The 27,515-nt window shown below is 40.9% G+C and overlaps 1 protein-coding gene across 1 annotated transcript in view; it reads right to left on the bottom strand.

Annotated features, from left to right (window-relative positions):
* Positions 1-27,515, bottom strand: part of LOC121276335 (dynein heavy chain 11, axonemal-like) — a 564,873-nt gene that overhangs the window by 74,930 nt on the left and 462,428 nt on the right. Inside the window, exons 69-75 of the mRNA XM_041184616.1 lie at positions 24,452-24,622; positions 22,383-22,505; positions 20,433-20,626; positions 7,211-7,359; positions 4,247-4,374; positions 923-1,150; positions 75-266 (exon numbers count right to left, since the gene is read on the bottom strand). Of these exons, the coding sequence (XP_041040550.1) occupies positions 75-266; positions 923-1,150; positions 4,247-4,374; positions 7,211-7,359; positions 20,433-20,626; positions 22,383-22,505; positions 24,452-24,622 (1,185 nt within the window). The remainder of the gene's footprint in view (positions 1-74; positions 267-922; positions 1,151-4,246; positions 4,375-7,210; positions 7,360-20,432; positions 20,627-22,382; positions 22,506-24,451; positions 24,623-27,515) is intronic.

The following is a 27,515-nucleotide window of genomic DNA, read 5'->3' as shown; positions in this document are numbered from 1 at the left end:
AATTTTTACTCTCTACTGGATAAATGTCTATTGTGCTGTTAGTTGTAATAAATAATCAAAAGATTGCCTCTTACTTTAGTATTTGCCTCCAGATAATTATAAAGGACATTGACAGATATAGTGAGATCTCCAGCATTGAAAGGGTAGCTTCGGTTCCAACCTTGAGGGCCAAATTTGCGTCTTTCCACAACACATGCATGAAAGTAGCAGAGGCAGAAGAGAATGGTTTTGAATTCTTGTTCTCGAGAACATAGTTCCAGGATATTCTGTAAGTCACAATATAAAAAAGGGATCAGTTGCAACATTTTTAAATTATAAAGCTTATTGTAATGACTGCATTGCATGATAATCAATATTTTACACTTGGGACCGACAGCTAGGCATGGTCACAAACCCAAAAGGATTCCTAATTGAGTCAAATCAGATAAATCTGTCCCAGTTTAGACATTTCGGGAATAATTTAACTTTCAGTGATGATGTGAGTAACACTGAATCAGCTGCCCATTCTACCCCTTATTCTATTTGACAGAAAAATCAGAGTATATAATGGGTGGCTGATCATAATCATTCATTTTATACCAGTGAACCCATTCAGGTTTCAGTCTGTTTATTTCATTTTTACAGTGACAGCAATCATTCATAGAGATATATAATTTACAATCACAAGTTCTACTGCTATAGTATCTTAATCTTGATATGACATCAGATTTTGTTACTAGTTGCATATTGGTAAGTTCTTGAAAAAGCATAATATAAATAGTACTGACTGCATGTTTCAGTCTTAATTACTTTGCTTTTCTGACTGAATAAATTTATTGTATATTTTTAAAGCTTCTTTGATGGAAGATAAGCTTGACATTTAGATAGAAGTATAAAGCAAGTACTGCACAGGACTGCAATCTGCAAATTGTCTGTCCCCTACCTGGTCAAAGTTATAGAGGGCAGCATGTAGGTTGGCCAGCATGCCAGTAGGTGGCTCATCTGTGATCTTGATTGAGCTTTCCAGTATTCCCTGAGGAATTACATGTTCCTCTGAGGCTGGGGCAGGCTCTGCGCTAATAAAGACCCTGTAGTCAGGATGACTGCCTGCGCTGAATTGCTCCAGCAGCTTTTCTAGGGTTCCCAGCCATTTCACTACTAGATGAATATTCTGGAAATAAAAGAATTTACAGGATTTTTAGTTTTAAAAGCTAACAATTATTTTTTTTGAAAAAATTACATATTTATTATATGCTGACAGTGACAACATACTCCATTTCATTAAATGGAAAGGAAGAATGGCAATCCTCAATTAGCATTGATAGTAATAAAGTCCCTTGGATTGCTCATCTGTCACAAACTTTCACACTCATACTCACACTTTATGAATTACCAAAATCTTTCAGGACAAAGCCTTGCATGAGACATTACTTCATTCTACAGTTTCCTTTAGTACATATACTTAATCTCATCATGCAGTTCATTATACTTTATAAAGCACGAAATTATGATATATTAATAGATGAACATTTACATTTTTTTTCTAAAATTCCTCTCAAAAACTTTGGTGGGGATATTAAGTCATTTATTTTAAGGACATTATTGACTCTGCTAACAGTGGAGAGGGGACTTTCAGAGAAACAAATTATGCATTCATACCGTCATGAATGCTGAACTTCGCAAGAGGATTAAGTTTTAAAATGTCCCTCTAACTCAAAGTAAAACAAATAGTTCTGAAAGAGGGCGGTGAATTCCTGGTAAACACTTCAGTTTGGAGAGATGCCCTGTGACTTAAGGTCACCGTGGGGATGAGAGTTGAGAAGGGATAGAGAGACAAATAGAAAACCTTTTGAGGAATTGAGCTGCAGTTTTTCTAGCACAGTTCTCTAAAAGGGTTGGATACAGGAATCTCTGGAATTATGGGTTGTCAGGGCTGTCGTGACTCGAGGGAGAGGGGGATTCGTTGAGTTGTGCCTGTATTCGCATCCGAAAGACTTGGTGGGAGTGGAGCAGTTGGCAACGGACATTGGAAGATTTGACTGAATGTGGTGAGGGGTGATTGTCAGAGAATTGGGAGAAACCTTTGAACTGCCCTTTGACACTACATGTGCCTGAAGTGTGGTGTAAAGTTAAAGAAATTTACCTCTTTTTAAAATTGAGTACCATTTGCCTGTTGGTTGACATTTGAATTATGTTGACTTTAGTTTGTTTATTAAGTATAAGTCTTAAAAGTGAAATCCTGTCCCTTGGTTATTTCCATTGGGACATTTGGGAAATTCACTGCTTCTAAAAGGTTATCGGTCTGTATGGGGATTGTAAAAATATTGTTACTTCACTGTGTAATTTCAGGTTCAAGACATTTACTGATTACCCAAGTTCATGGCCAGAATTTTCCCGTCGGCGATTTGGGGCTGGGGCCCGCTCGCCAACGGGAAAATGATGCGGGATGATGTCGGGAGGAACCCCCGACGTCATGCCGTTCCATTTAAATTTTTAGGAAGACAGCGAAATCAGCTGTTTGCCTGCCGACCTGTCAATGGCCAATTGAGGCCATTGACAGGATCATTAAGCTCATTGAAAGACCTGCCTGTCCACCTTAAGGCTGGTGGGCACGCCAGGAGCTCCAGCCGGCTTCTGAGAAAAGATAAAACTTCATCCGCTGGCGGGATAAGGTTTCACCTCAGTTTTTAAAAAGTTTATTAAAGTTTCACTCATATTTATTAACATGTCCCATCTCGTGTGACAGTGTCACATGAGGGGGACATGTTAATAATGTTTTTCTTTCTCTATTTTTCAAGTTTTTTAAACATTCAGCGCTCTCCCTGAGACAGCACTTAGTCTCAGGGAAATGTGTGTTCTTTCATACACATGCGCGAAAGAGTGCACTTTGACAGATGGGGAATCCCTCCATTCCCCACACAGGAAGCGCATTGCGTTTCCTGTTGGGCAGGCCGCTGGGCAGGCCTTAATTGGCCCGCCCACGTAAAATGGCAGCCGGCTCCGTTTCGGCAGCGGAGTTCAGCTGCCCGCCCGCCACTGAGCTGGTGGGGCCCGCCCGCCCATCAAAGTCAAAATTCTGGCCCATGTGTTACAGGCCCTCAAATTTCTGGGTATTAAGAGGGCGGACAATTACACCTGCTAGACTGAAGGAGGGCAGAACTGGGGGCACTACCAGATCTCCATCAATTTTTATTGAGGAAGTGAAATAATGACAGGGGGAAAAGAAACTGGGCAATTCTTGTGCCCAGGCCTATACCTCATGTATTGTCAACTTTCAAACAATCTCTGCTCTGAATCAGGTCATGGCTTAAATTTTAGGGATTTGAGGAAGTGCACTGTCAGATGTGCCATTTATTGTATGAGATGGTAAACATTAAGGTGGATATTAAAGGTCCTACTACACTATTCTAAGGAGAGGAGGGGAGTTTTCCCAGTGCCACACAAAATAAAGCTCATTGTGTGGGGTATAACATGTTAGTATGGATAGATGATTGGTTAGCTAACAGGAAGCAGAGAGCAGGGTTAAATGGGCCATTTTTAGGTTGGCAAACTGCTACTAGTGGAGTGCCACAGGGATCAGTGCTGGGGCCTCAACTATTTACAATCTATATCAATGACTTGGATATAAGGACCCAATGTATGGTAACTAACTTTGCTGATGACACAAATATAAATATGGATAGGAAAGCAAGCTGCCAAGAGGACATAAAGCAAAGGGATGCTGCCAGCGAAGCCTGGCGCTAATGACCGTGAGATTGGAGTGGACAATTGCAAACTGGTTTTATGATGACGTGAAACTGATTTTTGCAATCTCCTGATATTTCCCACTCCCGCCTGTTATGACGCTTGCCACAAATGGGAGCAAAAAATCCTAGCTTAGGTACTTTTCGATTAATAAGGAAAATGGAGGAAGAGCTATTATCATACCTGATCTATGATCAATTCAGGATAACATCATTGGACAGATTAATCAAGTGTTTGGAATGGCATGGATAGACCAGTAAATGGGTACAGAATAGAAATAGCATCTGTCCTCTTTACCCTATCCCATCATCTCCCCAACCAAACACTGGCTACTGACTACAATAGACAACTTAAGTAAGAATTTGACATGCTGCTAATAACTAGAGCGGGTGGGGGAGGAGAAGAGAGTTACAAAACTTGGAACTTACAAATAAGTGGCTCTTTTCTCATCTGAAATTATGATGAAATATTTGTTGATTAAATCTGACCATCATTATGCTTTTTAATGCTCTTTACAGTGTACCTGTAAAATCACCCAGTGGCCTTCCTTGGAAGCTTTTTTTAAAGCTGCTTCAGCTACCACCTCCTGTCCTTGGCCCAGAGAAACATTATGAAATCTTCCAGAATCAATAGTGAAGCCTAACTTTTTACCTAAAAATAAAACAAAACAGAAGCAATCACTTTCATCAAAGTTTCACATATTGTGATTATAAACATGTCATCAATTCTGAAATTTGCCTTGTGAATAAATAGTGATGGTTCATTGGAAAATGTGGCTTGGCAAGTGAAGATACAACCCCAATCATTTAAACCCATCAAGAAGCTTTTTGGGTGCTTTGAATTTTCAGAAAGCCCAAATAAATATAACATTTAATTTCAGATTGTGCAGATACTGGTGCAAATATTGTGGATAGATGAATGGTCAAATCAGCTTTCAAAAATGAGACTTGAAGAGAGATACCAACAGAAAATGACAGAGTAGAATATTTTTCATTGCTGTGTCTGGGGAATGCTCAGTTCCCTGACTTACACAATGCTGCTTTGGGATTTCTAGGAATTTTCCTGCTTTATAGCAAAAGCTCAATATAAGGCTTGTTTGAAACAGGTGTGGCATTTGGTTCCTGGGCTCCCAAATCACCATTGTCTGGCTAGGTCCACAGGGCATCCAAATGGAAAGATGTCCCAAAAACCAGGTAATGGAGCTAATGTTCTTACTGTGGGGTTCTGGGAGGATCTTGAAGATCATTGATGGAATAAGGTTGAGCAATGAGAGAAAATTATTTGGTCTGCACAATCTCTGGACTTAGGGCCCTCTAGCTGCTGTACTCTTGTAGCAACTAGAAGACTAGGATGCTATCAAGAGAGCTATGGGAATTAAAAAAACACTATGAGGGTGGCAGTGTAGGGAGCCGGGGAAAGTCTGACGAAGGTGGGTAATGAAGGTTGAGGCTGGCACTTGAATAGGCCAAGGGGCTGATGCTAGAATTCAGACTGGTAGTGGGAAAATAGAAGCAGTGGATTGGGAGGGAGCACTAACTGGGGAGGCAGTGGCATTGTGTTATTGTGACTGGACTAGTGTTCCAGGGACCCAGAGTAATGCACCATGGCAGATAATGAAATTTGAATTCGATAAAAATCTAGAATTAAAAGTCTGATGATCATCATAAAATCATTGACAATTGTTTTAAAAACACTTCTAGTTCACTAACATCCTTTAGAGAAGAGAATTTGTCATCTGGCCTATATATGACTCCACACCCACAGCAATGTGGTTGACTCTTAAATGCCCTTTGAACACGGGCAATTAGGGATGGGCAATAAATGTTGGCCTGGGCAGCAACGCTCATATCCCATGCATGAATAAAAAAGCTGCTGAGGCTGACGTTCGGATAACATTTAAGTGGGCTGGAGGGGAAAATGGAGTCTCAGGCCGAAGAAAGGGTCTGGAAAAAAAAATTGTTTTGGAATGGACTGGAAGCTGAAGATGGAGTTGAGCAGAGGCTGAAGAAAACAAATCTACAAGGTGAAGGGTGGGTCAAGAAAAGGCTAATGAGTGGTAGTTGGCAAGTAAAAAATAAATTTGGCTGAAGCAAAGAAGAGAAAAGATGGAAGAGCAGAAAGTGGCAGACTTAGGTGACAGGGTAGAGGAGGGATTTCCTAAAGAGCTACCCAAACACAATTGGCAGCTTATGAGGTAGGCTGTTTGAGCTGAACATTTTGTGCTGCAGTAAGGAAGCTGGGAGAGAGGAAAGGGCAGTTGAAGAAAAGGGTTGTAATAGGAGACCTGCAATTAAACTGTGAAAGTTAAGTGCATACATTAGAATTCCCATAATTCCATAGGCAGTTTCAATAGTAACTGGTGACAAAAAACGTTACCAAAAATTGGCAACAGAGATTGGAATCAAAAATATATGCATATTTAATATTTCTAATGACCTATTAGTTGATCTCCCAGGGTGTTCCACATGGAGACTCATGCTCAAGAGGTCTTTTGAGGATAAACAACATTAGATGGTAAAGATAACTGAACCAAGGCAAACAAAAGGGAGAGGAATCAGTTGGGAGAGAGGAGAAAGAGTGTAGAAGGGGAGGAGGAGATACAATGCAGAGGAGAGAGGAGAGCAGGAGGTGGAGATGTTGGAGGAGACTGGGTTTGGGGTAAGGAGGAGAAAGAGAAATGAGGTGTCAGGGAAAGGAAGGGGCGTTATGTCTGAGCTTTTCTTTGTGCGAAGTAGGAGTGCAAAGGACTTGATTTTCCTTCAACAGGGAGTGGGATTGTGTTAAAGGCAAAATACTGCGGATGCTGGGAATCTGAAACAAAAATGCCTAGGAAACAACGTTTCCAGCATTTTTTGTTTTTGTGGGTTTGCGTTGTTGGCTGGAATGGTTTCTGACTTTTGATTTAGTGGGACTAGGAGGGAACTTGATATATGGTTTCAAAAGTGAATTATTATTATTTTTTCTTTTGGCACTGTTGTATAGCATTATGGCAATGAACATTGCATATACGCCAACATACTTGTGCCATACTTTTGAAATGTTGAAATCATGCAAGGTTTTTAATATATAATAGATCAATATATTCTTCATAGTATGGGCATTGAGATTCTAGACTTGGTATGTTCACAGCTTGTGATATAATAAATCTTATTTAACAATTTAGAACGAAGCATAGCAGGCATGACAACTGTCAAGATTTTTAATGAAGATATTCATATCAATTTTGAACAAACTTGAAATAGTTTTGAGGTTTTCTAGAATTTAACTAATGACTCTACATTTTTCATTTTCTTTGTAATCCTTCAAAAGTGCATTTCCAGTGCACATGGCTTCATTCCAAGAGTAGTCACTGAAACACTGAGATCATAAAACCTGTAGGTTTTAAATTAAGTTCATCTCTAAGCTGCCATGGCTAAATTACACATGGCTGAAGATTTTTAAAGCTAATGAGTAAAATTAAAAGATTCAGTAGTCCAGTGATTCATACCAAGCGATTCAACGTCTTTAAGAGGATCAACACCAGGGGATAAGATGAAAAATATGGGAGTAGCTGGATTACTTTCCTCAAATGATTTTGCAAAGTCTATCCGTAGACTATCGACATACGCTGTTCCTAATTTTTCTTCAACAAAGTTACTGTAACAGAACAGATGAAATTTATTTCCAGTAATACAAGTTACTTCACTACTTTCTATTCATATATGTATCTTTGAAAACTGATGTAATTTTTAACTTACTAATAATACTTTGAGTGCATGTTGCCTGCTGATAATAGTTTATGGTATCAGTCAAAGAATGTTGGCAAAATGAAATAAAATACATATATCTGGAATACAGTGACCTGAAAATCTGTAGAAAGGGGATGGTACATTCCATCTTAAGAACCTAGATGAATGCACCTGTAGCCACTGCTAATGGCTCTGCAAATTATGTCAACAGGGTCTTGGGAAGAGTCTGTGGGAGTGAGGCACTAGTGGACTGAAGGTTTTTCTGGGATGGTCCCACATGGAAGTGATTGGAAAGTCTGTCAGAACTACATGGATCTTGAGGAGGAGAGGCTATCTCCAGCTTCCCAATTAGGGGGCTACTTGTACTATTTAAAAAAAAATTCTGTGCCTCATCTTTCAGGGTCCAGATTCTGATGCTGGCTTTGACCTCCATTTGGGCTTCATGTCCTCCCACCGGCTAGGTATAGGAATGCCGACTGAAAGCAGGCATGCAGGAATTCCTGACTGAGGAAGTCCCTGACTTTGCCACCTCTTACATCAGCTGCCTTGTGGAGGCATGAGACTCATGCTTCTATAATACTGTACAGGAAATTTTGCTCTGTGGTCAAACTAAGAGTATCCAGGTTCAGCCGAATTTGCATCTATTCCAGTAGACTTACAGCATGAATTTTTTGAAACAGCCATAAATCTGTAGCCCCTGTGTGTTACGACAATAATAGAAAATACTCTTTTGGCAAACCTAAATAGCACATTGTACCAAAACAGCCAAGTGCCTACTTAATGTTATGGAGATAACATAAGCTACATATAACTGAAAGAGCAATATTAGAGAATACTGCACCACTCAGTACTTAGGTCTCTGGCTAGTTTATGGAAACTAAACAATCAGTTGTTTTGTTTTATTAGACACTTATCCAAGCCTTAAGAGTTTGAAAACACATGGGTGCTTATATAAAACATCAAAGTGTGAATACTTTTTACTTGAGCTCTTTAATAAGCTTTTTATTTGCTCCATAGCTCTGTTTTATTAAAACTTTTAACTAATGTGAATCAGTCAAGCTTGTGCTGGTTACTGTCTAAAGACACAGATTTGTACTTGTACATGTAGAAGTGCGCAAGCACATGTACTGATCAATTTTATATCAGTAGCAACAGTTAACGTCACAGAGCATTTCTGAAATTTGCTGGCATACAAGCATTGTGTACTGTTGTTCATAAAACCTTTATATGTGGAACAGTCACAGACTTGTGTCTTAAATTCTATTTTATAAATAAATTAAACAAAACACACACACAGTAATGCAAATAAAAATCCACTTTTCTGTAATTATAAACTTTACCAGAGCAGAAGAACTCAGGAGGAATCACCCTTCATCAGCACAAATTATGATCATTCCCTCCAGTCAACTTATTTAAAGATGGCAGTTTAAGCAATATAAAGTGTGGCAAAACTCACTAATAGCTCATTTGTATGTAGTTTTAGTATTGTGCAGCTTTAGTGTTGTGCAATAAAAAGGAAAGTAACAACAAATTAGCACAGTTGCATTAGTTACACACAACTTCAGATAATTTGGTACTATATTTGTGCCCAGCTGGTTATCTGGCATGCACAAAAAATCTCCAAAAAAAAGCTTGCTTAAGAATCGCCAACTCAAATAAATAAAGATATGCAAAGTATTGGACTGAATATTACGATGTGGTGTGGGGCTCGATGGCGTGCCCCCATCACCACCTCCTGAAACAAAATTGGTTGCAGCCAGCCCACCCCACAGCCATAACACACTGTGGGTGGCCTAAACAAGGACTGCATGGGACTTTCGCCCCTCACTGTGGAAGAAGTCCTGCCCTTGGGATTTGTCAGCCAACTGGATTGGCCAGCAGCTCCACCAGTCCTGCCAGCACCAAAAGCACATTAGTGGGCACTGCCAGGACTGCAAAAGGAGGAGCAAGAACACCCAATGGATCCCTAGAAACAGGTAAGTCCAGGGTCTTGGGTTTATGGCTGCAGGAGGGTAGGAAGAATGGGGGGATTGCAATCTTCACGGGGACCGCCCCCTGATCAGTAAAGGGCAGCCCTCAAATGTAGAAACCACCCTTGACTCTCGCCCTTTAAGGAGCCAATTTAAATAACAATTGGGCTATCCACTGCTGCCCAACTGTCCATGTCAAGTATTTTATGGCCTGGGCAGCATATTATTAGAATAAATATGCTTTGGTAACAAGTCTAAATGACCCTTTATTATCTATTTTAATAGGGCTTGCCCATATTATGGGGTTGAGCTCAGGGATGGGTGGTGGGGTGGGCGCAGAGGAGGTAGGTGGGCGGTGGGCACCCACCCTATTTTAGGTGTCCCCCTCCCCCCCCACCACTGGAAATACGCGAACCCCGACTGGGAAAGGAAACCGGTGTGAGAGGTGCCCCCTTCCCTTCCTGCCCGAAATCTGGGCAGGCTAACCTGCTGGCTCCCTACATCATCTCTGACCTCCTCCTAGCAGAATAAAAATTGCAGCAAGGCGAGAAGCGGCCATGAAGTGGCTGGGGTGCTGTAGGCCTCACCCATGCCCCATAAAATTGCTGCCAGGTCATGGATGGGTGAGTAGATAGCAGGAAGGACACCCACAGAATTTTAGGGGACACCCCACTTGCATACCTGCCAGCAGGGGACTGAAAGATCTGCCCCATGAAAGAACCAAACTGGCTGGTCAAACAACTGTATCTTTTAATATAGTTCCCACTGCTTACAGCAGGCACCATTGGTATGAACACAATTTATCCACTACATATGCTGGTTGTATAATGTGGTACAAATACAGGTTTGTCTTACTCATTTTCTCATTGCATCGCCTTTCAATCTTACTGTTTCACTACCTGTGCATTGAAACCTCCCTCTTTAACAAATTGTTGTAGGTTAAATTATTGTAGGTCACCCAGATCTCATCCAAGGTGAAACGGGACCTGAGGCTAGATAGCAGGTGCGATCATTTAGCCAAAGAAATATCAGATTGATGCATCAGCATGAGCTTGTGTTTGATATACAATCAGCTGCTGCTGCCACCAACTCTGGTGACAAGACAAGCACGCCATGAACTGAGACCCGGAGATATGTGATCAGGTAAGTTTGCTGAGTGCTACTGATGAGGTGAAATGAGCTGCAAACAGCAACTTGACACCTGACTTGGGAACACCTGATAAACACAATGGATACAAAATTGAATGGGTAAGTGTTCAGTTTTGATGCACTGACATTCTTCACACTGCTGCACAAATCAAGGGAAATGAAAGACGGTGGGTAGACCAAATCAAGATTAGTGAGTAGCTGCTCTTGCCAGAATTAAACCGAGCATTTAAAATGCTTTCAAAACATAAGAAAAATCACAGCACAGGAGATCATTTGGCCCATCGTATCCATGCCAACTGAAAAAGGGCTATCCAGCCTAATCCATCCAGCTTTTGGTCCGTAGTCCTGTTGGTTATGACACCTTAAATGAATATACAAATATTTTTAAAATGTGAAGAGGGCTTCCATTTCTACCACCCCTTCAGGCAGCGGATTTCAGTCTTTCACCTCTGGTGAAAAAATTACTCCTCAACTCTCCTCTAATCTTTCTGCTAATTACTTTAAATCTACACCCCTTGCTGTTGACCTCTGCTAATGGAAATGGGTCCTTTCCATTCACTCTATCTAGGCCCCTCATAATTTTATACACCACATAAATCTCCCATCAGAAGACACTCCCAAACTATCCAATCTTTCCTCATAGCTAAAATTCTCTATTCTTGGCAACATTTTTGTATCTCCTCTATACTGTTCTACTGCCATCACATCCTTCCTGTAATTCCGTGACCAAAACAGTACACAGTATTTTACCTGTGGTCTAACTAGTGCTTCATACAATTCTAGCATAACCTTCCTGCTTTTATACTCCATACCTTGGCAAATAAAGGAAAGTATTCCAAATGCCTCCTTGACTACCTTATCTTTCTGTCCTGCTACCTTCAGGGTCTGTGGACATGCATTCTCAAGATTCTCTGTTCCTTTACACTTTTCAGAATCCTACCATTTATTGTGTATGTTCTTGTCTTGTTTGCCCTCTCCAAATGTACTAGCTCCCACTTCTCCAGATTGAATTTCATTTGCTACTTTACTGCCCACCTGACCAGTCCATTGATAGCTTCCTGCAGTCTCCAGCTTTCTTACTCACTGTCAACCACAAAACCAATTTTCATATCATCTGAAAACTTCTTAATCAAGCCCCTACATTTGAGGCTAAATTATTGATGTAGCACAAACTGCAAGGGACACAATAAAGTCCTGAAGAATCCACTGGAAAGAGTCAGAAAAACACCCATAGAAAGTTACCCTTCGCTTCCTGTTGCATGGCCTATTTTGGATTCACCTTGGATCCCATGGGCTTTTAACTTTCTGACCAGTCTGCCATGTGGGACCTTGTCAAAAGCCTTGCTAGAAACCACAAAGACGATATCAAATGCATTACCTCATTGACCCTTCTTGTTACCTCCTCAAGAAATTCAATCAGGTTACTTAGGCATGACCTTTCATTAACAAATCCATGCTGACTGTACTTAATTAATCAGTGCCTTTTTAAATGACAATTTATACCATCTCTCAGAATTTTCTCCAATAATTTGCCTACCACCGAGGTTGGGTTGACTGGCCTGTAATTACTCAAGCTATCTTTTCTTCCTTTTTAAACAATGGTACAATGATAGCAGTCATTCAGCATCATGCCTGTAACCTGAGATTTGGAAAATGTTGGTCAAAGACCCTGATATTTTTTCTCGTGCTTCTATTAACATGTGAAGATACACTTCATCTGAGCTTGGTGATTCATCCATGTTCAAGGATGCTAAACACCTTAATATTCCTCCCTCACTATATTTATCTCATCCAACATTTCTCACTCCTTCTTAACCACAAAGAGCCAGATTTTCATGGGAAGGGTGGGAAGGTCGAGTCGGGAAACTTTCCAATCCGGCAGACCCCTCTCCTTTAACAAGGCCTTCTCCTGCCATATTTTTATGTGAGAGAGATGTGGGGCAGGATGGACTCAGGCCCATTGCTTCTAGGCAAGCCCGAGGCAGCAACACCCACCCCAATTTATTGGGGTTTTAATGATGACTGTCAGGCGCTCAAGCTCTCACCTCCCCAACCACACCACATGCCCCCTCATATGCCCCATGCTACACCTTCATGGCCCCCACCCCAGCAGCCCCCTCCATGTCCCTTCATATTCCTTTGTCCGTGCCATTCCCCCATACAATTCATGCCCTATTGTATTCCCCGTGTCATCCCAATGCTCATTCAGATTCCCCATGTTTCTCTATGCTCTCCATACCCCCATGGCCCTCATATTCCCATGTCCACTCCATCTCTCTCACACTCTCCATTCCTCTGGTCCCCTCCATGATCCCTCATATTCCCCATGCACCTTCTATGCTCCCCCATATTCCCCATGCCACCATACCACCATTTCCCTCTCATACTTCCATGTCCTCTCCATGCTCTCTCATTTTCCCCATGGTCACTCCACGTTCTCTTATATTCCCTTTGCCCTTTCTATGCTCCCCAATGCTCTCTCATGCTCCCCATGCCACCTCCATGCACCTCCTAGACCCTCTCATATTCCCCATTCTCTCTTCATGCTCATGTACTTTCCATAGCCATTCATCCAGCATTCACTATGGTCAGACCTCAGGATCCATGTCTTTGAAATCAAGATGAAAGAAATAACCTACTAACAATCTAATTGAGCTCTTATTCACACATACTTCATACTGGAAAAAAATCTCTCATTCATAAAACCCATTTAAAAAAAATTAAATCCCCTCAATGGTCAAACTGTTGTAAAAATAAACAAATATCTATTTCACTAACCACATCAAAGACAGAAAATCATTTAATAACCTCTTAAAATTGTCAAAATGTGAAAACAGCCCCTGCTAAGTGGTTCTAGACATTTTGAAACTCAACCAAGCATTCATAATAGACTCCGTTATAATAACAAACCTTGGATAATGTAAACAATGGAATATTTTGATACTGAAAAACCAGATAGCTTTTATTTCCTAAGCTACACCAGATGCCCTGTCAATAAAAGCAGTCCAGGGAGAGGTAGGTTTTTTTTCCCTAACTGTAAGCTATTCAAGTTTTTTCATGATAAAAGTCTCTGGGCATTTAAATCACTTCAGATTATTACACTAGAGTTCCCAACCACTGCAGTAAAATCATAGATGCGGTATTGTAAGACAGATAACTATTGAAATTGAAAGAGCATTTTTTTTCCTATTTCAAATGTTGTCAATGAAAGAAATGACTGCATTTTTCATTCCCCACTTGGAACAGGGGCTCCCCATGGTTCATGCCACCTCTGAGAGGCCATGAGCCACACCTATTTACTGAAAGGGCCATCTCCACTAAAATTACAATGGGGAGGGAGTTCCCCACAATGGGAATCCCAGAATCAGGTCCCGTCTGATATTTTTAAAGGGCTCCCAAACATTGCAATTTAACAAAAATCCAGGCCAATCTCCTTCTTTTGCGAAAACAGATGCAAAATATTCATTCAGAGCCATGTCCATGTCTTATGTCTCCACACATTAGTTGTCTTTTTGGTCTGTAATTGGCTCCATGCTTTTTTAGTTATCCTCTTGCTTTTTATATATTTGTTAAACATCTTTGGGTTTTCCTTCATTTTACTTGACAATATTTTTTTCATGCCTTCTCTTTACTTTCCTAATTTCCTTTTTAATTTCACCCCTGCACTTTCTACACTCCTCTAGATTTTCTGCAGTATTGAGCTTTTGGCATCTGACATAAACTTTCTTTATTCGCCATAGCCTATTCTGTAAGTTCCCTGACATCTAGGTGGAGTCAAAATTTGGGATTTCTTTATGGAAACATATTTGTTTTCTACTCTTTTTAACTTCTCTCAGTCTACCTCTTTTGGCTCTGTCACTGGTTTACTTTCAAGTAGCTGTTTCTAGTCCATTTTTGTCAAATGACATCTCAACTTAGTAAAACTGGCCTTTTTTCCATTTAACACTTTTATTCCTGGTCTATCTTTATCCTTTTTCCATAACTATGAATCTAACTGATGATCACTACCAATAAAATGCTCTCCTACTGACACCCCTTCTACCTACTCAACTTCATTCCCTAAAACTAAGTCCAGAACTGCTTGTCTTGTTGGGCTTGCTACTTAAGAATTTTGATCCCTCTACGCCTTTTACACTGAATTAAATCCAATTAATATTAGGGTAATTGAAATTGCTGATGATTACTGCCCAGTTGTTTCTGCAATTCACAGCAGTTTGTCTGCAAATTTCTTCTATTTCCCTCTGATAGTTTGGGGGTCCATAGTACAGAGCCAGTTCTAACCCTTTTGATGCTCCTTCTAGCATATTATCCCCCCTCACAGTTGGCAATTTTGAAATTGGCCTTAATGTAATGCCTAATGGTTGTTGTGTTTTAGCCTATGTAAGTGACTGCCTATTTTAAGTGGCGGGGACTGGACAGCAGGCCTGCCTGCTTTGCATATGAGACAAGCAAATCAGCCAGAGAGGCACAATTTATTGCAGTTTTCCATTTGCAGCCACCTTAATTCCAAAGAAACCTTTAGTTCCACAAAAAAATACAAATACTAAAGAGTGATAATTAATAATGCTCAGCCATTTGTATTCCATAAATATTGCAAAAATTTAAGAGGGGATTACTTTTTAAACTAATTTTTGGTATGAGATTAAAATTCAAGGCATTAATTTTAATAACCAAGTAATGTGAAAGAGTGAAAATTAAGAATTTTGCTGATGGGTCTGGATTATAGTCAATAAATTATGAAATTATATTTATCCAGATACCAAGAGAGAAAGGGCAACTTCACATTATCAAAAATAACTGGCTCCATGATTTTGACTGAATCATCTCACCCCTGAAAGAGACAGAGAAACAGTAAGGAACAGAGGGAGGGCTCCTATTTCAGCAGATCGCTCAGCCTGCAGTGAGCCCTAGGCAGGGTGGAGATTAGCTCATATCTCATCTAATAAATATAAGGATTGCTTCTCAGTGGGTATCCAGTAAGACTGGATTAATTTTTAATGAAGCAAAACAGATTATTGACTAATAGGCATTTCTGCTAATCATATTTTTGTAGGATTACAATTGCCATTTTCCATGCAAATAACATAGGAAATTTATTAGCTGCAGCTATCATTCATGTATGGATGAAATCTAGCAAGATCCTTCACCAGGACAAAGCTGCAGTTTTTCTGTAAGGGGAATTGAAACAAATTAATATGTTGGAAGACACTATTATCAAGAATGCTCCAAAAGCAGTTTGAAGAGATCATTGGTATTAGGGTCATTTTTAGCCCATAGTTATTCTTAAATTTCTGCATTTTGAATTTCTGTTTTTGAAAGAAATTCCCAGAATTTTCTTGGGAGGTATGTTTTGGACATCTAAACATGGGTAAAAATTGAAAAAGACAAATATGAAAAACAAAAGTTTGGCTGAATTCACAGAAAAAAAAGCTACTGAAAAAATATGTATGTCATCAATACGCTCTACTTTTTTTTGTGGTGCTCTGAGATTGTTTTGTAATTTGGGTTGTTTACAACCAGAAGGCAGGAGAGGAAGGGAAAGACTCCAATAATAAGTCTGAGGCATGTTCAGAGCAGAGTGATGGTGTTGGACTGAGGTGGAGGTGGGGTTGTGGGGGGGGGGTGCGGGGAGAGAGTGGTGTGGTGGGCGGTGGAGTACGGTAGAAGTGAGAAACACGGAAGAACTTTCAGTTTGCCTGTCTGATGCATTTTAACGCAGCAATCTAATTGGAATAAAACTTTTGGCTTGGCGTTGAATGCCCAACAGCAGGTGTAGTGCTGGCTCGAGTGATACAATTTTAACTGGAGTTTATAGAGGACCAATCCAATGATGGAGTTGGGAGTTTGAGTCAACAGTGAGAGAGAGGTCTCAGAATGGATTCAGGATGATCGAGGCCTGCACCTCAATTTAATGCTGCATTGCTTGATGCACTGTTGAGTAAAGTGAGGAATTGGAGAGAAGCATTTGTCCCAGCAATGGGGTGAAGAAACCTGCTGCTGCAACAGCAGGAGCACTATGCCACATTCCTGGTTTCAGCGCAGGAAGCACTTTAATGAACTAAGGACAGGAAAGGTGAGTGCAATTGCACATTGACTGACATCTGCATCACTGCCCTCTTACTTTGCCTTGTCAAGCCAAATCCAACATAGCTCAGACCCACTTGCCTTGCAAGCCCACATCTTCTCTTCCTATGCGCTTTCTCACATCTCCATCAATCTAGCTATCACTGTCACTCACCCTGATCCTTATGCAATTTCATACTCCTCACGCATTCAAAGCTGAACAACGCCATTACAGTGATTAGATCTGTTTTATCCCCCGTTGCAGAAGAGAGCTCAGACCATAAGGGAGAGGGAGAAAACAAGAGGTGGTCCTTCACAGATCTCACAGCTGCAGTGGAACTGCTGGAGACCAATCAGAGGGGAATGGAAGAAGGAACTCCACTCCCATTTCTCACCCACTGCAGTTGCCCACACCCACCACAAACCGCCTGTCCCAACCATCAACTCCCAACATGCTGCCTACTCTCTCAATGGCCTGGTCTGTCTTTCAACAGGTACAGGTGTTGGAATCTTTGGTGGGGCCCTCACGGTCTCTTGTTGGAGATGCTCATTGCTTGGCACTTGTGTGTTGTGAATGTATTCTGGATATTGTCCAGACCTTGCTGCATTTGGACACTGGCTGCTTCAGTATCCGAGGTGTCACGACTGGTACTGAACATTGTGCAATCATCAGCGAACATCCCCACTTCTGATCTTATGATGGAAGGAAGGTAATTGATGAAGCAGCTGCAGATGATTGGACCTAGGACACTACCCTGAGGAACACTTGCAGTGATGTCCTGCAGCTGAGATGATTGACCTCCAACAACCACAACCAACTTCCTTTGTGCTAGGTATGACTCGAACCAGTGGAGAATTTTCCCCTCAATTCCCATTGACTCCAGTTTTGCTAGGGCTCCGTAATGCTACACTCAGTCAAATGCTACCTTGATGTCAAGGGACATCATTTTCACCTCACCTTTGGAGTTCAGCTCTTTTGTCCATATTTGAATCAAGGCTGTCATGAGGTCAGGAACTGAATGAGCCTAGCACAACCCAAACTGTGTGTCAGGTTATTGCTAAGCAAGTGCCACTTGACAGTACTATTGATAAGCTCTTCCATCACTTTACTAATGATTAAGAGTGGACTGATGGGGCTGTAATTGGCCAGGTTAGATTTGTCCTGCTTTTTGTGTATTGGACATATCTGGGCAATTTTCCAATTGCCAGGTAGATGCTAGTGTTGTAGCTGTACTGGAATTGCTTGGCTAGGGGCATGACAAGTTCTGGAGCACAAGTCTTCAGTACTATTGCCGGAACATTGTCAAGGCCCATAGCCTTTGCAGCATCCAATACCTTCAGCTGTTTCTTGATGTCATGTGAAGTGAATCGGATTGGCTGAAGACTGGCATTTATGATGCTGGGGACCTCCGGAGGAGTCCGAGATGGATCATCCACTCGGCACTTATGGCTGAAGATTGTTGCACTGATGTGCTGGGCTCCCCCATTATTGAGGATGGGGATATTTGTGGAACCTCGTCCTCCTGTGAGTTGGTTAATTGTCCACCGCCATTCACAACTGGATGTGGCAAGACTGCAGAGCTTAGATCTGATCCTTTGGTTGTGGGATTGCTTAGCTCTGTCTATCGCATGCCACTTACACTGTTTGGCACGGAAGCAGTCCTGTGTTGTAGCTTCACCAGGTTGACACCTGGTTGTTTGGTATGTCTGGTGCTGCTCCTGGCATTCCCTCCTGTACTCTTCACTGAACCAGGGTTGATCCCCTGGCTTGGTGGTAAAGGTGGAGTGGGGGCTATGCCAGGCCATCAAGTTACAGGTTGTGGTTGAGTACTATTCTGCTGCTGCCGATGGCCCACAGCGTCTCATGGTTGCCCAGCCTTAAGTTGCTAATCTGTTCGAAATCTATCCCATTTAGTACAGTTGTAGTACCACACAACACAATGGAGGGTACTCTTAATGTGAAGACAGGGCATCATCTCCACAAGGGTTGTGTGGTGGTCACTCCTACAGATACTGGCATGGATAGATGCATCTGTGGCAGGCAGATTGGAGAGGGTGAGGTCAAGTATGTTTTTCCCTCTTGTTGGTTACTTAACCGCCTGCCACAGACCCAGTATAGCAGCTATGTGCTTTAGGACTCAGCCAGCTTGGTCAGTAGTGCTGCTACTGAGCCACTCTTGGTGATAGACATTGAAGTCCTCCACTCAGTAGTACATTCTGTGCCCTTGCCACACTCAGTGGCAACCTTCAAGTGGTGTTCAGCACAGAGGAGTACTGATTCATCAGCTGAGGTGGTGCAGTATGTGGAAATCTGCAGGAGAATTCCTTGCATATGTTTGACTTGACGCATGAGACTTCATGGGGACTGGAGCTGACGTTGAGGACTCCCAGGGCAACTCCCTCTGACTGTACACCACTATGCTGCCACCTCCAGTAGGTTTGGCCTGCAGGTGCAACAGGACATACCCAGGTGACGGTGGCGTCCAGGACATTATCTTTAAGGTATGATTCCATGAGTATGACTATGTCAGGCTGTTACTTGACTAGTCTGTGGGACAGCCCTCCTAATTCTGGCACAAGCCCCCAGATGCTAGTAAGGAGGACTTTGCAGGGTCGACAGGGCTGAGTTTGCCGTTGTCATTTCCCATGCCTAAGTCGATGCCAAGTGATCCATCCAGTTCCATTCCTTACAGACTTCGTAGTGGTTTGATACCATTGAGTGACCATTTCAGAGGGCATTTAAGAGGCAACCGCATTACTGTGGGTCTGGAGTCACATGTAAGCCAGACCAGGTAAGGATGGTAGATTTCCTTCCCTAAAGGACATCAGTGAACCAGATGGGTTTTTATGGCAATCGACAATGGTTTCATGGTCACCATTAGACTTTTAATTCAGGATTTTTTATTAAGTTCAAATTCCACCATCTGCCATGGTGGGATTCAAACCCAGGTCCCCAGAGCATTATCCCGGGTCTCTGGATTACTTGTCCACTATGCTACCGCCTCTCACCAATATCTTCAAAATGCAGAAACTAACCTCTCACCCTTGCCCAATGCCCCCTCTAAATGTTTTTTCACTGGATGCGTCCTGTTCATTTAAAATTTTTCAGCATGGTAGTGGCGGCACAATATCTTAAAGGTGAATCTTGTGAGCAGCCTGTGTGGTTTTTTTTCCCAGATTGCTATGCGGCCGTACATCCGCGCTGCTTACAGGGAACATGTGCACTGACAATTTACTGCTGTATGTGGCTGAGCTTTAATGAGCCCCATATATTGCCATTTTCTCCTTGATTTGATTTCAATGACAAGTTTCAAGAAACCCAGAAAACCCATTCATGTACAGTTAAAATATTGTTGTTGTTCACGGATCAACCTTTTCAAGTCACTAAACTGCTTCTCTACAGGGGTTTGCGCACCTGGAGTCAAAGGCACATGTGTTAAACCTGGATGCAATCACATTTCTGACATCAGTAACTCTCTCCAACCATTCGTACCTAAATCCCTAAGAGTTGATTTCTGGGACAGAAGAACCAGCATTTGTGGCTCAAATTTGAGTAAAATCTATTTAAAGCCTAGAAATCCAAAGATAATGACCTACAAAAAAGGGTGAAAAATCAGATAAATATTGGGGAAAAAAAAGTAACAGTCTAACTAATTTTTTGGTGGAAATCAATAATGATCAACAATGCCAATCTCTAGTGATGGATTAGCTCAAAGATGATGTTGCACATTTTGAAAAAGTTTAGCAATGAAGCCCTCACACCCTCTCATACATTCTTTACATGATTTGGTACAATTACCTCAATGCATATGTCATCCTGTCAGGCCTCAAAGCTCTGAGCATTATAAGTTTCTGAAGTGAGCTCTTCTTTTTCCACTCCTGAGGAAACTTTTCCTTCTCAGGGCATTCTGATTCAACAAACTTCTTCCAGCGTTTGGCCGAGCCTTCAATGTCTCTGTCTAACCCACGGAACTCATCCATCATTGCCATTGTCTAAAAACATTCAAAAGTATACACTTGCATCATTTTTATTTCACATATTTTATGCCACTCATGGGAAAAAGAGTACAGGAATCTGCAAGATCATTGATCATGCCTCCTCCTTCACTTCACCATTAATGCACTTCTAACAATGGTGCTTTTATCTGCTCTTTTTCCCTGTTCAGCAACAGTTCGCATCTACATGCATCTTCAAGATGGAAAAACATCAAACATCTCAAGCACTTTGAGCATTATCAGTCAAATCTGACACTGAGATGTACAAGGAGGTATTAGGACGGGTCATCAAATGCTTGGTCATAGGCATAAGTTTCAAGAAGCATCTTTAAGGAAAAGAGAGGTTAACAGGTTTAGGGAGAGAATTCTAGAACTTCCATCCTAGACATATGGAGACATGCTGCCAATTGTGGCATGAAGGAAATCGAGGACACACAAGAGCCCATAGTTGGAGGAATGCAGATTTCTAGAAAGGTTATAATGCTGCAGGAAATTACCGAGATAGGAAAGCATCAGGTTTTGGAGGGATTTGAAGACAAGGATAAGTATTTTAAATTTTAAGGTCAGTGCACACCGAATGATGGGTGAATTGGATGGTGTGAGTTAGGATACGGGCAACAGTATTTTAAATGAGCTCAAGTTTACAAGGGTGAAAAATTAGAGGCCAGCGAGGAGAGCATTAGAATAATTGAGTCTGATAGTGACAAATGATGGGCTGAAACAGGGATGGAGAGAGAAATAAGAGGTATTGGTGAAGAAGAAAAACAAGGTTGGCAGCTCATCTCAGGAACAAATAAAATGCCGAGGTTGCAAACAGTCAGGTTCAGTCTCAGAAAATGGTCAGGGAGGGTGGTGGAAGGGAATTAAGTTATGGCAGGATGGAAACACTAGTTTTGGTCTTCCCAATATTTAGTTGGGACAAAATTTCTGCCAGTATTGGATTTTGGACAAGCAGCATAAAAAAATAACAGGAACAGTGGCGGGGTTGAAAAAGGTGCTGATGAGGCAGAGCTGGGTATTGTCAATGTACTTGCGGCATTGTGATTTTGGATGTCTCTGAGGGGCAGCAGGTCATTAAGAAATAAATGAGGTTTATTCTAGTGTAGATCTGCTGGAAAATTGTACTGTATTTGTAGTCATGATAAACAGTGAATTCCTCTTGGAATAGCACAGTTTACATGGAAGAAAAATTAGGCAGGCTCCATGACAGGCATGTGTTCCTACCAGTCCAATTTTCTTATCCTCTTTGCATCTAGGCAATGATTTATGCCCAAGTGCAAAACCAAACTTTAGCACAATATGTTTTTCTTTCAGAGCAAAAATAATAGTTGGAGGTCCTGATTCAGATCATGTGGATTTGCTTTAGTCTAAACTTGTCTTATTAATTGAGCAAGCTAACTGGACATATGCTGGAATAAAAACAGAAAATGCTGGTAAAACTCAACAGGTCTGGCAGCATCTGTGGAGGGAGAAACAGAGTTAACGTTTCAAGTCCATATGACTCTTCTTCAGAGCTAAAAGAGGAGTAGAAACGTGATGGATATTATTCTGTTTAAGAGGGGTGAAGCAGGTGGAGCAAAATAGAAGGTCAGGGATAGTTGGGAGCTAAGGAGAAATTGGACATATGCTGGATTTGAATCCAGCAGATCATATGCAACAACTTATATTTGTATTTATATAAGTTTCTTAACATACCAAACAGTAAAAGTTGTTTCACACAAGTGTAAGGGGCAAAATAAAATGCTAAAATGACCTTGATGGCACTCCAAGATTGAGTGGAGAGAAAATCAACAGGACTCTTGTATCTTTGCTCAACATTGAATCTCAGAAAAAAGTCCAGCTCCTCAAGTTCTATTTCATTGTTCATCAACAGGATCTGGAAAATAAAATAGTTTAAAATGTTTTGTTTGGGGTCTTTCCTATCCTTCTTACATATGTTAGATAAACTCACATGGGTAAATTTTAGCTTCTGGACCTGATGTCTTGGTAAGTTTCTGATAGCAAGTCCAAGATAACAGAAAACCTTATTTTAGTTCCTGCATTTATCCTCAAATTCCACAGAAAATGGCAAAGTCAGATAAAAGTTGACTTTGTAATAGGCTTTAACTGCCACAAAAATTGAGATGAAAACATGTATAATTGTAAAAAAATATATAATTTTAACAAATATGTGAGCTAACTAGTCTGTACTCTTTGCTGTTCAAACTGATCAGATTCTCTTATTCAAACACTGTAGGCTACATATGCACTCCCCAAAAACAGTTGCTGGGGCTCCTTGGATTTTCATAACTATTAAGTAAATTCAAAAGCAGCTATCAGCCATGCACATATGTGAACAAATCAAACAGCTATTTGTCTTTGAATCGTATGCCTTGGTTCCTTACTCAAACTATCTCCTCAGAGATCAGTCTGATTAACAGTGCTGGTAACTCTGTATCAGGATAGATTGTGGGCATGAGTTCTGAATGCAATTTCTTTTTAACTCTGGGGTAACTTTGAGCAATAGCGTAAAATGCATTATAACCAACCAATATATCATTATTTTTATTTCTATTCATTTATTTTGCATATTTGATATCACTTATTTTACACTATTGCATATAATCAAAAATATACTCCCCTCATGTATTATTAAAATGAGAGAAAATACTTCATTTTGGTCCTTGGCATGATGAATATTTATTATTTTATTTCATACACTAATCCAAAATATCTTGGAGCCAAATACAAGACTTTTTATTGGGTCCTTCTTTGGAGAAGTTCCAATAGAAAGAATCAGGTAAAAAAAGGACAGTACTTTGATGCAATGTAAGGGCAGAAATTTTGTTGGAAAATTTCTATTATTGAATAAAAAAGGAGCTAAAACAAAGATAAAAGGAAGGAACAATAGTATAAAAGAATAAAATTAATCTTAGGAGCAATTCTAATGGGGCTATTCTAGCAAATGTTACTTAAATAATTTGGCACTGCAATTCCAGATTGTACAAGATCACCTCTCTTTATTGGGTAGGGTGGCAGTCCCATCAGTGTCCTAGTGGAGTTACAGCAGGAGCCTGGGAGAGCCCTCACAAAATTTCACAGCCTTTGTTTAAATCTTGGTCACACTTAATCGTGTGTCCAACTGGTTTTGGGACTCTGCAAATAGCACAATCTCCACAGCACTTAGGCTGAACTTGTTTCACTGTCACTGAGGCATTCAGAATGGGGATGCAACCAAATGATAGGCATTCAGCATGCAACAGTAATCTAAAACTGGATTATTTCTGCAAACCATTTGTTAATATTAAATGTTTAATTATCAGAGACTGCAACAGGATAAATATCACATAACATATAATTGCAAAGAAGTTCCAATTTCTACAGATTCCAAAATGTTTTCACTATAGTCCAACATATGTTTATAAAATCCAGCTTTCAATTCACAGTTTTCTACTAATGTGTTATACTGGAAAACATAGCTTTCCTGCACTAAAATAACTTTTGATCTGTTTAGGAAGCTTAATTCCCTGTTAGCAAAATATGTTAAAGAACTAGTGTCATCCAGCACTTCCTAGTTGCAAATAAGAAAGTTACTGACTGAATATGGAGTAATTTCATTAACAACATCAATAGGAGCAAATGATTGCATAATTAACACTCTTGTGTTAGATATTTCAATAAATGTCTTATTAATGAAGACCCAAAGGTTTTGATAATCTATCCTGCTATTGGAAGGTGGATTACTGGTCATATATTATGCTGGAAATGTAGCGAAGCAGGCAACAGGACACTTAGCATGACTGCAATACCAGAGTCAATCCGCATTGAAGAAAATAGACACACCTGGAACGTTGTGAGAGAAATAAATGCAACCTTGTCCCTTTCGAAGAGACCTCTGCTGGTATAGAGAAACACAGAGTATGTGATGCAGTCTGTAAGATTTGCTACTCGCTTCTTCAGATCCTCAGATTGTTCTGTCCGTTCAATAGCTTTACGAAATACAATGTTAAAGGCCTAAAGAAAATTAGAAGAAAAGTCAGTTATCCAACTGGCATTAGTATGATTGCCACTCTATATGACATCTTGGGGATGTGGGGACTATGGGCAGAATTTTCTGTCTGTTGGGCGGGCGGGCCCGACCCAATCACTGGCGGGCCGGGAGCTGATCCCTGCCGGAGAAGCGGGCCTCGCTGCCATATTATGTGGGTGGGCCAATTAAGGCCCACCCAATGTGACGTCTGGCAGGAAGCGCTATGCTTCCCCCAAAAGCGAGAGTGTGCTTTTTCGCGCATGCGCACGAAAGAGCGCACATCTCCCTGAGGCTAAGTGCTGCCTCAGGGAGATTGCTGACACTTTTAAAAATATTAAAGATAGAAAAGAAAAATCCTTAACATGTCCCCCTCATATGACAATGTCACATGGGATGGGACATGTTCATAAATTACATTAAAACTTTATTAAACTGTTTAAATCCCAACATGAAACCTCATGTGGTGGATGAGGTTTCATGTTTTTTCTATTGCCCGCCGGGGCTCCTCAGCCTTCCTGAAAATTTAAATGGGGCGGGATGGTGTCAGGGGTTCCCCCGATGTCATCCCGTGTCATTTTATGCATTGGCGAGCAGGCCCCGCCTCCTGCTCGCTGACGGCAAAATTCTGCCCTATAGTTTTGGTATGACTTTTCCTTTGTTTTCTCTTCCTTCCTGTGAAACAACACGTGGCCAATGCTCCACTCTTCTACAGCACTGCGGTTACGAATATTTAAATCTCCTTTATATATTGTTTAGCAATTCTCCACAGGATGTGGTTTCAATCCATTAACTTTTCAATCTTTGATCCTGTCGTACCCTTCCTTTGTCTCCAGATAAGGCAAAAAGATGAGCCTCTGAGGGACCATTTTATAAATGCATGCTCCCACATGGTAAGTGCAATATAGACAAATTATAGGTATGTTTGTCATGATTTTCCTGTCCATTTAAAACTAATGGATGAAATGGTTTTCTGATATATGCTTCCAATGAATGAGATTCTCAGATGACAGTACATATTCATAAAGTCCTTTGCTGCCTGTTGTTATAATTATGTGTCATTATTTGGAAACTAGATATACCTCCAAACTCAAAGTCATTCAAAATGATGAACTCGATTGCACAGCAGGAGGAAGAAGACATTGGCACCAGTACTGGGGAAAGAGGGGGCTATTCCGTTCCGACGGGATCCACTTGAATCATGTCGGGACCAGTGTCCTGGTGAATCGCATTACTAGGGTCGTAGTAGGGCTTTAAACTAAATAGTTGGGGGGAGAGTTCAGTTGCATGAAAATATGAAAAATCAAGGTTTAAGGAGAGGGTAGGAGTGCAGGTTACTGATGAGGTTGATTGTTACCAAAAAGTGAAAGGAAGGGACAGAGAGTGTGAACGCCATATTGTGGCAAAGAATCATTTAAGAGTAGGGAAAATTGACAATAGGGCAAACTTAAAGGCTTTGTATCTGAATACGCATAGCACTCGGAATAAAACTAATGAGTTAACAGCGCAAATAGAGATAAATAGGTATGATTTGGTGGCGATTATTGAGACATGGTTACAGGGAGAACAGAATTGGGAGTTGAATATCCAAGGATACTCAGTGTTTCGGAAGGTAGGAAGGAAAAGGAGGTGGTGTAGCTTTGTTATTAAAGGAAGAGATCAGTGTGAGGAATGATATAGGCACTGGAGAGTAAGATGTAGAGTCAGTCTGGGTAGAAATAAGAAATAGCAAGGGAACGAAGTCTCTGGTGGGAGTAATCTATAGGTCCCCAAAGAGTAGTTCAGCAACAGGGCACAATATAAACCAGGAAATACTGGGAGCATGTAAGAAAGGCACGGCATTCATCATGGGTGATTTTAATATGCATATAGACAGGACCAATCAAATTGGCCTGGGTAGCCTCAAGGGAGAGTTCATAAAATGTAATACAGATTGTTTTTTGGAGCAATATGTTATGGAACCAACCAGGGAGCAGGCTATTCTGGATTTGGTTTTGTGTAATGAGATGGGATTAATTAATGATCTCATAGTAAAGGATTCGCTAGGGAAGAGTGATCATAGCATGATAGAATTTCAAGTCCAGTTTGAGAGCGAGAAACTTGAGTCCCACACTAGTGTTCTGGATTTAAATAAAGGTAACTACATTGGCATGAGGGCAGATTTGGCCCTAGTGGGCTGGGCAGGGTAGGACAGTTGATGAACAGTGGCAGATATTTAAGGAGATATTCAATTCCTCCCAAGTAAAATATATTCCAAAAATGGAGAAAGATGGTAAGAGGGGGGAAAAGCATCCATGGCTAAGCAAGGAAGTTAAAGATAACATAAAGACAAAAACTGAGGCATACCAAATTACAAAGGTCAGTGGCAGGCTGGAAGATTGGGAAACTTTTAAAGCTCAATAAAGGGTTACTAAAAAAATAAAAAGAGCAAAGGTAAATTATAAAAGAAAACTAGCGCAAAATGTAAAAACTGATAGCAAAAGCTTCTACAAGTATATAAAAGGAAAGAGGGTAGTTAAAGTGAATGTTGGTCCCTTGGAGGATGAGGCTAGGGAGTTAATAGTGGGGAATGCAGAAATGGCAGAGATGCTTAATCAATATTTTGCCTCAGTTTTCACACTGGAGGACACTAGTACCATTGCAATAGTAACAGGTAGTGCAGAGGATATAGAGAAGCAGGAACTTAGAACAATCACCATCACTAGAGAAAAAGTACTGAGCAAACTATTGGATTAAAGGGTGACAAGTCCCCAGGACCTGATGACCTACATCCCAGGGTCTTAAAGGAAGTGGCAGCAGAGATAGTGGATACATTGGCTATAATATTCCAAAATTCCCTAGATTCTGGAAAGGTTCCAGTAGATTGGAAAAATGCTAATA

The sequence above is a fragment of the Carcharodon carcharias genome, chromosome 3 (genome assembly GCF_017639515.1).
Source record: "Carcharodon carcharias isolate sCarCar2 chromosome 3, sCarCar2.pri, whole genome shotgun sequence".
Lineage (NCBI taxonomy): Eukaryota > Metazoa > Chordata > Chondrichthyes > Lamniformes > Lamnidae > Carcharodon > Carcharodon carcharias.
Note: the sequence above shows the minus strand (reverse complement) of the source record. Positions and strands in the feature narration are given on the sequence as shown.